This window comes from Pristis pectinata, chromosome 29 (genome assembly GCF_009764475.1).
Source record: "Pristis pectinata isolate sPriPec2 chromosome 29, sPriPec2.1.pri, whole genome shotgun sequence".
Classification (NCBI taxonomy): Eukaryota; Metazoa; Chordata; class Chondrichthyes; order Rhinopristiformes; family Pristidae; genus Pristis; species Pristis pectinata.
This window is the reverse complement of record NC_067433.1, coordinates 3,445,440-3,459,752: the sequence shown is the minus strand read 5'-3', so window position 1 is coordinate 3,459,752 and position 14,313 is coordinate 3,445,440. Positions and strand designations below refer to the sequence as shown.

Genomic DNA, 14,313 nt, shown 5'->3' with positions numbered 1-14,313 from the left:
AATATTTGATGTTACGCTACAGAAGGTCAGCTGGGCAAAAGTGTTTTCAAACACAGGTTTTAAGAACTTCCTTAAAATGAGATGCAGACGGGTTTGGGAGGGAATCCAAGCTGAGGACCAGAGGGCAGAATTTGATGACTGTGGAGAACTGGAAGAGGTTCCAGAGACTGGGGCTCGATAATACCAACCTATTTATCGCACTGTGTGTGGTCGAGCTTTTTCTGCATCTTATTCAGGGTTTTATTGCTGTAAATCTCACATTCTCAAGAAAAGTGAAGCAGGCGGTTGTGCTGTCCTGCCAGGTCTAAGCACTTCACCGATGCTCACTCTCTGAGCTCACCTATGCCATCTGGCAGTCTGGTTGAGCCATGAGAACGCTTGGACCTTCCCACCTGCATCGTGACTCGTAAGACACGGGTCCTTGGTTTGGTGCTGATGTTGTTGGACAATAATCTGGAGAATGAAGAGTTCAAGTTGCCGTTGTAACCAATTGTAAACTGGAATTCAGGTTCTTAAAGAATTTGGGAATAAAGTTGGCTGTCAATAGAAATGTCAATAAAACTATCAGATCACTATGAAGATTGCTTACAACGTATAATTTACTGTCATGGGAAGCAGTTGAAGGAAACAACATAGCTGCATTTAAAGGCATACTGAATAAATAGGTGAGAGAAAATAGAAGAAATGCTGATGGGATGGTCTTATATTCCTCGAGGGGAGGGTTGTGTGGTGCATAAACACCAGCAGAGATCAACTAATCTGTGTTGCATTCATCCAACAGGTTCACTAACTTTTCTTGCACGTGGCTTTTTGAGCAGCATGTTAAAGTTGTTTGTTGGGCCTGTGAATCTTCTCAGTGGCTTCAGGTGAGGCCTTGTGGACAGATAATTTCACTGTTAAAGGATTGTCCGTTAGGAAAGAAAACCTGGCTTTCTTGAGCGATATCTGTTTATCAACAACATTGCTGACTTAACTGGTGGTCCAGTAAATCTCCCTTTTGTATCATCACTTTCTAGGGATAGAAGATATATGTTTGGTTTGCAGATTACGTGGAGAATGAATTTTAATGGAAAAGGCAAGTTTTCATGAAAGAAGAGGAGGAAATGGAGAAAACATGATGTTTGTTGGCTATTAAGACATTATTGACATGATTAGGACAAGGCTAGGTGGTGTCTGGATCTTGGATTTGTGTGTAGCCCAGTGCTATTGAGCCCGATGTTATTTGAGGCCGTAATGACCAGACAAGACATGACTGGATTGAGAAGGAAAGGTCAGAGTGCACGAGTTTTTTCATTGAAGGAGATGACTGAGCACTTCCATTATATCCACAGCAGAAATCTGAGGTCTCAGAATGGCACGGTTAGCGTAGCGGTTAGCGCGACGCTATTACAGCGCCAGCGATCAGGGTTCGATTCCCGTCGCTGTCTGTAAGGAGTTTGTACGTTCTCCTGTGTCTGCGTGGGTTTCCTCCGAGTGCTCCGGTTTCCTCCCACATTCCAAAGATGTACAGGTAGGTTAATTTGGGTTTTGAAATAGGTGGCGCGGACTCATTGGGCTGGAAGGGCCTGTTACCACGCTGTAAATAAATTTAAAAAAGTCGTCAGATGCTTCAGGGTGGTTCCCGTTTGGTTGAAGTATGGATGAAACAAATTAACTGTAAGGAAGAGAGAACAGGATTTGTTTTCCTATTGTGCATTCTATCACCTCGGAAAATATTATTAGGAGCACCAGAGACAATTCTCCTGGTCTTTACAGTGCGTTCTTGCATGTCCTTTGTAGTGGGTAGTGTTTCACCTGAAAGATGGCACCATTGACAGGGCAGGGTGTTCCTCAGGACCTTGCAGTCATAGATTCATGCAGTGAAGAAGCAGGTCCTTTGGTCCACAATACTAAACGGCAACTATCAAGTACCTATCTATACTAATCCCCATTTACCAGCACTTGGTCCTTGGTCTACTATGCCTTATGTACTTGTCCAGACTTTTGTCAAGTTTTGTGAAAGTATGTGTCTCCACCATCTTCTCAAGCAGTGTGTTCCAGATTTCAACTCTGGGTGAAAAATTATTCCTCAGATCCTTTCTAAGCCTCTTCAACTTAAACCTGTGCCCTTGGCTTTAGACACCTCTGCCATGGGGGAGAAATTCCTTTCTCTCTACCCTACCTATGCCTGTGATAATTTTGTTTCACCTTGTGTTGGTGTCTGATCTGACTGCTCTTGAAGATGCCACATGACCTTAGATCAGTAATACCAAGCTAGCACTGCTGATTAGTCATCAGGATAGAGAGGTCCTATGATTCTTCCTTTGCTCACCACTGCAGCCCAGAACAGATGTTTTGGTTATAGATGTAGTGTTCCTTATACAGGCTGTTCCCGGGTAATGAACAGGTTCTGTTTTTAACAGACGCCCTTAATTTGATTTTGTCCATAAGTTGGAAAGTACACAATCATTTGATATGGTAACCATACCTTCACAGTAATGAATGGAATCAAAAGCACGCTAGACTGATAGGAAAGAACAACTACTAAAAGTGGAAAGAGATAGGAAACTAGTTCAGAGACACGAGATTCCGCAGATGCTGGAATCTGGAGCAACACACACACAAAATGCTGTAGGAACTCAGCAGGTCAGGCAGCATCTATGGAGAGAAATAAACAGTCAACGTTCGGGTCGAGACCTTTCATCAGAACTAGAAAGGAAGCGGGCAGAAGCCAGAATAAAAAGGGAGGGTGAGTGGGAGGAGCAAAAGATGACACATGAAACTAGTTCTGATGTTCGTAGGAACGATTGTATGTATATACGTATGTATGTCAGACATCTGAATTTAATAATATTATTTTATTTGTATTTAACGTGTCCGTAAGTCGGGCGTTTGTAACCTGGGAACAGCCTGTATCCACAAAAATAGTGGGAATATGATAGTGTGAAAGTGGATTAAAAATGTGTGAAATGCAACATCAGGCAAAGACAGCTAACTTACTCCTGTTTAAAATGATTTCTTTCAATCCTTATGTGCACTGTTTTTGGTTGAGATGTTCTTCAGGCTGAATAACTTTTGATTGTAATTGGCATCCTGTGAAATCCACACTAACTTATGCTCCCTGGACAAAGTCTATGGGGAGAATATAAATCAGTCAACGTAAAAACAATAGTTAAGTTTCTGGTGCATTGTAAGTCTTATCTGGTACTGAAATTATGAGCTGCCCATAAAAACAATTTACAGTCAATTATTCTGCCATTAAACCTATGGATGACATACCTGCTTGGAATCTAGTGTTCCCTAATTGTAATGTCATAGTTTGGCATAAAGGATATTTTGTTCCAAACCAAAGAATGATGGAGGGACCCCTTGTATTGTGTTCCAACAGCATGTGGGGATACCCTTCAAGACTCCATGGGAAACTTTTCTTCTCCTGGTTTCCCAAATGGATATTCATCTTTTACTCATTGTGTGTGGAGAATATCAGTCACTCCTGGAGAGAAGGTTAAGAGTCTTTGCTTTGCTGAACAATGAACAGCCCCCATGAGGCCACAGCAACCCCCCAAACCCTGGGTTAGCAGACTTTTAGGAGCCCCGAAGCCCATACGTGAATCTCAAAGACATTCACCAGATTATCCAGGCTGGAATGACTCCACAACCGTAACTATCCTCTTATCACTCACACAGCCAGTTCCTCTACACTTGAGTCATGGTTAACTATCTTCTCATTTGTGGGATGGCTTGGAGTGCCTTTTGAGAACTAGAATTTGAGTGGTTTCCCACCCCCCACCCCATCAGTCAGTGTCCCTGTAGAAATCAACCCCATGAGTCATGTTTGAAGTTTACTTCCGAGATTGGGTTGAGACAGCACAGTCATTCATGAAATCATCTGTGGGAATATTTCCTCCATACTTTCCAGGTTATTCCACAATCTGGTGGGAAAAGGCTGCTGATGAAGAGGGAAGTAATGCAAACTGGTTGATGTAATGGGAGACCACATTGTTATCTTACTCCTGGGACCTTTGACTTTGAATCCAGCTTTCCCTGCCACTGGCATGAATGTCTCATCATCAATTCAATGTGGCGATAAAAATCTCTCCAATTAAACAACATTGTGATGTTGAATGGTATCTGGTGTAGTACTGAGCCACATGGGGAAAAATCCCAGAAATGAGCCCTGTTGGCTAGTTTCAGCAAGGAGGTGTAAGGTGTGGCAGAAAACTTTCCGGTCTGGTTGTAGGCCAGAGGACGCCCCCACTATTTATCCATATGTTTTGGGGTAAAAGTTGATTGGATACTCCTCATTGTGCAATAGCTAGTGGATGGATTTCTCCGAAATTAAGGGATATGGGGATAGAGCTGGAAAATGACATTGAGGTGTTAGATCAGCCATGATCTTGAAGAGTAGCAGCAGCAGACTTAGGCTGAATGATGTTGCTCTTGTGAGGCAGGTCAGAAGATGCAGAATGGCCTTTCGGGTGAGGTACAATACTGTTCTGGGAGATGTATTGGAAGATGTTGGGATTGACTTTGACTTTAGATTGTGCAAGGGGTGACAAGTGGAGCAGAAGCCACTTCACATTCTCCCTCTCTCTATTCCATTTAAGTCATTCAGGAGAAGCACAGGTCAGGGTGTCATCTGTTATCTTTGCAGTCAGTGCACCCCCAATAAGATTTTCTCCTGTATTTTCCATCTCAGTCTCACCTGCATCTCATCCCATTCTGTTTCAGATTATTTAAATTTCACTGCCATGGACACATTCAGGAGCCGCCTGTGCTGTACGATTATGTGGAAGTACGTGATGGATACTGGAAGAAAGGCCCCACTGCGTGGTAGGAATATGTTATCTCCTGACTTAGATCTGATTATAAACCTCTCTGCCCACTGAATTTTCTTGTTTTCACCTTGCTTCTTTCCCTTTTTTGTTTCTTGTCCTTTGTAATTCACAGCCCTACATATTCTTTCATCCTTCTCTTGCAGTGTGCTGTGATGAAGAATCATTGTGTCGATTAATCTACATCAACCACTTCCATTTAAACCCAATCTGGGAGTCACTCAGTCACTCCTCCCTCCTTTTCATTCAGTTTGAAATTACATAGTGTGAGACACTCAGGTTTTCAAAAGACTATTTCCATTTGTTTTTTCTCCTCATACGTCTGTCTGTCTCTCTCTGTTTCCGTCTCTGTTTCTGTCTCGTCTTTCTCCCTCTCTGTCTCTGTTTCTGTCTCTGTCTCTTGCTCTCTCTGTCTCTTGCTCTCTCTGTCTCTCGCTCTCTCTCTCTCGTGCTCTCTCTGCCTCTCTCGCGCTCTCTGTCTCTCTCGCTCTCTGTCTGCCTCTCTCGCTCTAATGTTCTATGTTCTATGATGAAGGGATGGTTGTTATACTTCCACGTGAGGATGATGTGTGACCTGGTGCTGGTGGTGTTCCTTGTATCTTCTGTCCTGTCCCGCTAGATGGTGGGGGTTGGAGTTGCTAAAGATACAGTTCCTTTCTTTCTTTTTCAATCTCTTTATTGAATTTCAAATTAATTCAAATTACTATACATAACATTAATGATTATACACACGGTGCGAAGAGATCGGGATATCAGTAATAACAGTTAATATATATATGCTCACAAGGAGTAAAATATATAATCTGGACCTCCCGCTCTCCTGCTAAGTGAGCATCATACAAAAGAAATTGAAAAGAAATTTAATTATATGAAAAGAGAACCCCCAAATCAAAAAAATAAATAAATAAAAACAATACAGTTCCAAGGGTGGACTTGGGATCCTAAGATCTTTGTATGACTGTCCGAACTGCCAGTTCCTCATGGTGTAACTCTAGTTAGTAGGCGATTCAGTCATTAGTGGAGTAACTAATTGTGTGCTACTGGGCTGGGGAACAGTTGGACCAGGTTCTGTCCTGACTAACACCCATTAGCTTATACATTTCCTAGCATTACTTTGAGGGTTGGGGTGTGTGATTGATATTTAAGTTGACATTGACAACTTCCATAGCACGACCTACTGACAAGTTCAGCACAGGCTTACACCTTCTGACTCGTATCACTTGTTGATCAGTTCAGAATGCAGAAGGGGACTATGGGCTGCAGGGTGTGAGATAAAACAACACCCAATGGTCAGTTGATGCCAAACCTGGGTGACCAAAGTGTGCAGAGTCTAGGGGGAAAGATCCTCCAACCAACAATGGGCTGAGTTGGTCATATCTTAAATACAATTGTACACTTAGATTTTGTTTTCCCAAATTGATCCTGAGTGGGTGCACACATCTCTGATGTTCCACTTCTATAGAACATAGAACGTTACAGCACAGTACAGGCCCTTTGGCCCACAATGTTGTGCCGACATTTTATCCTGCTCTAAGATCTATCTAACCCTTCCCTCCTACATAGCCCCCTATTTTTCTATCATTCATGTGTCTAAGAGTCTCTTAAATGTCCCTAATGTATCTGCCCCCACAACCTCTGCAAGCAGTGTGTTCCATGCTCCCACCACTCTGTGTAAAAAAAACTTACCCCTGACATCCCCCCCATACCTTCCTCCAATCATGTCCCCTCGTGTTAGCAATTTTCGCACTGGGAAAAAGTCTCTGACTGTCCACTTGATCTATGGCTCCTATATCTGATTAAATCTGATTAAAATTGCTTCTCTCTCTCAGAAGTCAAGTTAAACCCAGGTGCCTTCTGTCATCTCAGGTGGACATTGAAAGATTCAATGGCACCATTTCACAGGGGAGAAAGAAGTTCTCCTTGCCATCCTGTCCAATACCAACTCAACATCTGCAAGACAGATTAGCTTGTCATTGGAATAATTGCTGTCTATGGGAGGTTGCTGTGCACAAGTAGATTGCAGGGTTTCTTATCTAAATAGTGACAACATTTCATTGGTGTGAAGTGCCTTGGGAGGGGTCCAAGTCCATAGCTCCCTGAAAGTGGCTACACAAGTAGAAAGGGTGGTTGAGAAGGTGTATGGCATGCTTGCCTTCATTGGTTGGGCATTGAGTATAAGAGTAAGGAAGTCATGTCACAGCTACATCAAACTTTGGTTAGGCTGCATTTAGGGTATTTTGTGCAATTCTGGTTGCCCCATTTGGAAAGGGTACAAGTTTTTTACACAGAGTGGTGGGTGCCTGGAACGGGCTGCCAGGGGCGGTGGTGGAAGCAGATATGACAGTGGCATTTAACAGGCTTTTAGAAAGACACATGAATATGCAGGGAATGGAGGGATATGGATCAGGTACAGGCAGAGGAGACTTAGTTTAATTTGGCATCGTGTTCGGCACAGACACCTTGGGCCGAAGGACCTGTTCTTGTGCAGAACTATTCTATGTCCTTTGTGAGGGATATTTCCTGTTTTTCCTATGCTGAATAAATCTTTAAAATTCTCTGGCTCTTTTTTTAAACCAAATTCTTGTTTAAACCGACTGGAACTTAATCTCCACGGATGCTGCCTGGCCTGCTGAGTTCCTCCAGCATCATTTTGTTTTTCATCTAGATTCCAGTATCTGCCGTCCTTTGTTTCTCTGGAACTTAATCTTCCACTTTTACTCACTGTGACACCACCACGCTACGGGGACTCTACTTCCTATGCTGCTTCTACTCACCGGGATCCCGTCTCCTATGCCCCTTTTACTCATTGTATCATTGGTTCTGTGATGATATTGAGTGTACCGTCTGAGAGCTCTAAACTTAAATCAAGACTTTAAGTTCTATCTGGCATAAGTATCTATGAGTACCCTCACTCTAGGGAGATTTTACTGTATCAACCTACACTGCAAGGACTAGTTTACTTCACTTCTCCAGTCTCTATGGAAAAGTCTTGCTGTCAATAATCATTATTTCAAGCGGTGAGTCCCTTCTCCCAACCAAAGAGAAGATACTTCCAGCTTATGAAGCTGTTTAAACAATTTATTTTATTTTAAGTGGAACATGTTTAATTCTAATAAGTAATTCTTAACAGCGACTTGTAACTTGCAAAGGATTTCCAGACACAAGTACAATTCTTACAAGCTAAAATGCCATACCAACAAGTTGCAGGCAAACAAGTCGTCCGTCGCAAAAACCAAAGGCTGAGGAATGAATTCTAGGTCTTCATTCTGTCACCCCTTCGCTCTGTCATTCTGTTTTTTCACTGAGTTGGCATCATTGGCCTGTGATGCCTTTTTCAACCACATTTTCAGGCCTGGTGACTGGAGGGTTTAATTAAGCTCTCTTGTTTATGTCAAGAGGCTGAGCAGGGAACATTAGTTAGAAGTTTAACTTAGCAAACAACAAACATCTTGAGCCTTGGACAATTTCTGTTGTTTTTGCAAACGTGATTTTAGCTTAATGAACAACCACTTCTTGACACTTGGACAGGTCATGCTGCTGTGCTAAAAAGCTGAGGTTAGTAATAAGCCTTTTTGGGGCCTGGAAGGTGAATGTCCATCACAGTTCTCATGCTCCTTTTATTCCCCACGTCTGTATCTCACACGTGTTTTAGCTGCTCACACACTGTCTCCTGTGCTGCTTTTACAGCAGGGTTCTATTTCTACACTTCCTCTACTCTCTGGGATTCTATGCCACACACCCTTTTACCCACCGAGGCTGTTCCTCACACAGCTTTCACCAACGCTCTGTTTCCTGTGCTCCTTTTGCGTGTTTAATCAAATTCGTGGGTTTGTTTAGGCCTCACCTTTTCTGCTTTGCATTTCTTTGGATGGAATTGGATTTTGCCTTTTGCAGCCCAGCTACAGCACAGCTGGAATCATCTTTGCCCCGTGAACCTGGGGCTCTCTCATTAATGCATTTCTCAGGAGCTCACTGGTAGAGGCTGAACTATGTTCCAAAATGCCTTACCTTATTCCTTCCCTCTTCTTCCTGAAGCTTCTCTGAATTTCTTCTAATTTTGTGGTCCAACACATTGATGCAATCATGAAGAAGACATGCCAGCGGCTCTACTTTGTTAGGAGTTTGAGGAGATTCTGTATGTCACTCTTACATATTTCTATAGATGCACAGTAGGGAGCATTCTGACTGGTTGCATCACAGCCTGGTATGGAGGCTCCAATGCACAGGATCGCAAGAGGCTGCAGAGGGTTATAGACTCAGCCAGCTCCATCATGGGCACAACCCTCCCCACCATCAAGGACATCTTCACGAGGTGGTGCCTTAAGAAGGTGGCATCCATCACTAAGGACCCTCACTATCCAAGACATGCCCTCTTCTCGTTACTACCATCGGGGAGGAGATACAGGGCCCTGAACACCCACACTCAATGATTCAAAAACAGCTTCTTCCCCTTTGCCATCAGATTTCTGAATGGTCCATGAACACTACCTCGTTATTCCTTTTTTTTTGCACTATTTATTTATTTTTGTAATTTATAGTAATTTTATGTCTTTGCACTGTACTGCTGCCGCAAAACAACAAATTTCACGACACATAATCCAGTGATAATAAACCTGATTCTGATTCTGAAAATCTCAACTTCTCTGCAACACCAACTCAAGGTCCTAGGTTCCAATGTTAGTTATCCAGCTGGATGTTAAAAGATTCCACAAGACTTTCAGAAGAGCCCTTGCTTCCCTCAGTCAGAACTTCCAGAAACGGTGATGCATCTCAGCACTGATTGGTGGATTGTGCTGTGTACAGATTAGAATCACTTTTGAAGTGGATTCCTGGTTGTTATGTATGTCAGTGCAGATTGATTTACGCACAGCACATTCTCATAAACAATATTGACGTTATTGATCTATTTTGTTTTTAACCAGTTTTTGCCATCCTTGCAAAAAAAATCACCATCGCCAATTCCCACCTATCTTTTAAAAAACTGTTCTGTGGTGGTATTGATACAAGTAACAAGCTGTACTTACCAGCCAAGGTTCACTAGGCTGATTCCAGGGATGGCAGGTTTGCCACATGAGGAGAGATTCAGTGGACTCTGTACTCTCTAGAGTTTTAGAAGAGGGGAGATCTCATCAAAACTTATCAAGTTGTTAAAGGTCTTGACAGACTAGTTGTGGGGAGGCTAGTTGCAAGAGTTTAGGAGTTTGAAAATAAGGGTAAGGACTGAGAGGAGGAAATCTTTCTTCTCTCAGAGGACGGTAAACCTTTGGAATTCTCTCTCCCAGAGGGCTGTGGAACCTCGGTCAGTGACTCATGCAAAACAGAGTCAGATAGATTTCTGGATATTGCAGAAATCAAGTGATGTGGGAAGGGTACAGGACAATGTCATTGAGGTAGAAGACCAGCTATGGTCTTGATGAACAGCAAAGCAGGCTTGAAGGGTCAGATGATCTACTCTGCTCATGTTTCTTATGTCCTTACATTCACTTTCCATTCGCTGGGTTAACTTTGTCTCTGATCTGCTGTATTTTTCCAGGTAGGTTTTGTGGAGATAGGATTCCACCTTCCCTCATTTCGACGGACAGCCGGCTTTGGATTGAATTCCGAAGCAGCAGCAGCTGGGTCGGCAAAGGATTCTCAGCCGTCTATGAAGGTAACTGCATTAAAAACACCATATCAGGGCAATTTGTTGTTGTTAAATCATGTGCCAAGGAGATTCCGGGATTTTCCTTCATGTAACAGCTCTAGCTATTTTCTAAACAATATAATGTGGCTTTTGTGGGATTCAGAAATGGATGAGTCTTATATCTCTTATCAGGTCCTCAGCTTCCTTCACTCCAAGATAAACAAAACCAGCCTCTCCAGTCTCTCCTAGGAACTGAAATGCACCATCCCAGGCAACATCTTGGTGAATCTTCTTTACACCCTTTCCAATGCAATCGCATCCTTCCTATAGTGTGGCGACCAGAACTGTAGAACTCTCTGATCCAAAGGGATATTAAAGGCTGCTGCATTGACTTTCTGTCGCCATTAGGGGGCTTCTGTGGAGTGTAAACAAATATATAGATTGGTTAGGCCCAATTACCAGTTGCAGTTCACCAGACAACAGAATTTTATTTAAGCTCGATCACCAAAGCTCGATCCATAGTGTTGTTGACAATGAGAAGGGCAGTTGTATGCTATAGGATGATATTGATCAGTTGGTAAAATGGGCAAAGCAATGGTAGGTGGAAATTAATCCTGAGAAGTGTGAGGTGATGCACTTTGGGGTGACTGATAAGGGTCAGGCATATATGCAGCAATCACAAGAAAAACATAAATTAAACATAAATTGTACATAATTTTTACAAGAAAGAACACAATTAGGACAAAAAAGAAGTCCATTTTAGTGCAGTGATCAAAGTGGTCACAGTTTTGCTAAACTGTAGTGATTAGGGTTGTGCCGGTTGGTTCAAGAACCAAATGGTCGAAGGGAAGTAGCTGTTCTTGAACCTGGTGGTGTGGGACTTCAGGCTTCTGTACCTCCTGCCCGATGGTAGCTGCGAGAAGATGGCATGGCCTGGATGGTGGGGATCTTTGATGATGGATGTTGCCTTCTTGAGGCAGCACTTCCTGTAGATACTCCCGATGGTGGGGAGGAATGTGCCTGTGATGTATTGGGCAGAGTCCACTACTCTCTAACAGTTTCACAATTCTAACCTGTGCAATGCATCATTAGAATACTGTGCCCCATGAATAAAATCTCAATTAAAGCCGCTACCCCCAGCACTAATTCCACACATTGTCTGCACATCAAGCAGTTTCTAACTTGGCTGTGTTTTGACGGGTGCTTTCCGGTCAGGTTAAATGGGAGATGTGTTGATCTGATGTTTGAATGATGCTATCTCTTAGCTGGGGCCCACCTCCTCCTCCTCCTTCCTGCAATCATTGGTCCTGCTGATTCCAGGAATGGGACATGCACCAGTGACAGCTTTAGTCCCACACTGCTAATGATCGGAAGAGGGAGTGGGCTCCCGTAGGATGCTCTGGGCTGGAAGCACCACGCCCCAGGGCAGATGTTAGTTGGGAAGAAATTCATGAAGTCACAGCTGAACAGTGATTTATACGATCCAGCAAGTCCCCAGGCTCCTGTTTTTGAAGACAAAACAAAGCAATTGACAAAAAGACTTCAGAGGAACACACACAGTCACTAAAGTCTTAAAGCCAGAATGACTGTTGAACAGCTCAATTGAAAATAGTCCTTTTTTTAAAATCCAACTCTAGGTTTTTCATCCAAAGCTTTATGGATTGTAGAGCAAGTTCATAGGAAGGGGAGATTCAGGGGAATTGAGAGAAATGATGGTTGCTTGGGTGAATGTTGTGAGGTTGAGACTTGATAAGTTTGTTGCAGCCAATTGTCTTTCCCCATCCTGAATGTTAGGTTCATTCTTTCTGTCCTCCATTTGATTAGGAGCATACACTTGTTTTGTTGTCATACTGGGGTGACCTTATAGAGGTGTATAAAATAATGAGGGGCATAGATAGGGTGGATGCATACAGTTTTATATCCCCAAGGTAAGGGAATCAAAAACTAGAGGACATAAGTTTATGGTAAGTGGGGAAAGATTTAATAGGCTTCTGAGGGGCAACTTCTTCACACAGAGGGTGGTGGGTATATGGAACAAGTTGACAGAGGAAGTGGTTGAGGCAAGTACAATAACAACATTCAAAGGACATCTGGACAGGTGCATGAACGGGAAAGGTTTAAAGAGATATGGGCCAAATGCAGGCAAATGGAATTAGCTTAGATGGACAACTTGGTCGGAATGGCCTGTTTCCATGCCTCATTACTCTATGATTATGACTAATTACTACCTTCTATTTGTTAGCACATAGACAGGATTTTTTTACGGTGCACTGTATGCTTGCTGTTTCTGTGGCTCAGTGTCCATCACACTTCAAGGATGCTGATGTAGTCAGGAGTGCCTCTGGAACTACAAAACATGATTGGTAGGAGGTGGAGGGAAGAATTTAGGACAAATTCATTTTAAAAGCCTTTCCATGCCAAACCATACATTCCCAACAGAGAGGGAGCCTTGTTTGAGCGAGCTCTGATCCTCACCTTGGCTGCTGGGGGAAAATTAACCCACAAGAGGACTCACGATCTCCCTCTGCTGGTCAAAACTGCTTTGCAGTTTGTAACCCTTGCCCTGCTGGGTTCTGCAATGATGCTTTGAAATATAAAGCAACCAATTAAGACAAAAAAAAATTAACGTCTGGCCATGAGGAACATGGGATTATACTGTGAAGAGGTTTTTGCAGGTCAGGTGTAAGGAATGCTTAATCAGGCAGTGTTGTGATATTTTTCAGCTGCAGGGGTTCTTCATTGCTGCTGCACAGCTCAATCTAATGTCACACACAAGAAGAAAATCCCCAGGACTTTTATTTCCTGTGCACTCCAAGAAGCTCAATGCCAGATGGTGTTGGAATGTGTCTGTGCACTCCAAATCCTGGGATATAGAGCATCCTGGAGATTTAAAACGGGTTCATTTATTACAACGTTGTTGTACACTTCCTTCAGCGTTGTTAAAGAGAGCTGTATTTTGGGGAAAAAAAGGCAGATTTATTTCTCCCTGATAATTTTGGAATGTCTGGGAGAATTTAAGAGAATTCACAGAAGGATTGTGTCTATACAGTGCAGTGTCTCCATTCCTGAATAGCCAATGGTATCCAGAGCTGAGGCTATTAACCTGGCAAACATTACACAGACCCTACAGCCTTTTCCTCCAAGCCGTTGCTTACACAATGGCAGGGGATAATTCAGCTCTGTACGCCAGCTCTCCCCACCGTTTCAATCATTGCTCACTAATTCCACATACACATCTTTACTCTGTAAACCCCTGATGACAAAAATTCTTTAGTTTAATATATAAAATGTGTCATTGATTCCCATTCATTGTCCTTGATGTGCAGAAGTGCTACTTGACATTATCCTGGAACAGCTTGGCTTTTATGTTTTTTAACTCCCCTTTCTCCAATTTCTCTATATACCTTATAAAATTATTTAATCCCCTTAATCTTCTGCACTCAAGGGAATATAAATCTAGACTGTGCAATGTGTCCTCATTCCAAATAATTTGACATATTAGAGTGGGTCTGTGCTGTACCCTCTCTAAAATATATTTCTCATGGAACATTCCACAAGAAATTAAAATGAATTTCTGTAAACAAAATATGGGACAATGTTTCACATTGATGAAAACTGTGTGAGAGGGGGAAAGTTTAAAGGAGATGTGCAGGGCAAGTTTTTTTTTTACAGAGAGAGTGGTGGGTGCCTGAACTGTTCTGCCAGGGGTGGTGGTGGAGGCAGACATGATAGGAGGGTTTAAAAGGCATTTGGACAGACACATGAAAAAACAGCGAATGGAGGAATATGAAATGTGCAGGCAGGTGGGATTAGTTTAATCTGGCATAATGGTCAGCACAGACATTGAGGGCCAAAGGGCCTGTTCCTGCACTGGAC

At 42.8% G+C, this 14,313-nt stretch overlaps 1 protein-coding gene across 1 annotated transcript in view; it reads left to right on the top strand.

The window, feature by feature from the left end:
• The window catches only part of LOC127584204 (bone morphogenetic protein 1-like), a 203,848-nt gene that overhangs the window by 157,770 nt on the left and 31,765 nt on the right, over positions 1–14,313 (top strand). Inside the window, 5 exon segments of the mRNA XM_052040801.1 lie at positions 3,368–3,490; positions 4,711–4,755; positions 4,758–4,792; positions 4,794–4,812; positions 10,348–10,464. Of these exon segments, the coding sequence (XP_051896761.1) occupies positions 3,368–3,490; positions 4,711–4,755; positions 4,758–4,792; positions 4,794–4,812; positions 10,348–10,464 (339 nt within the window).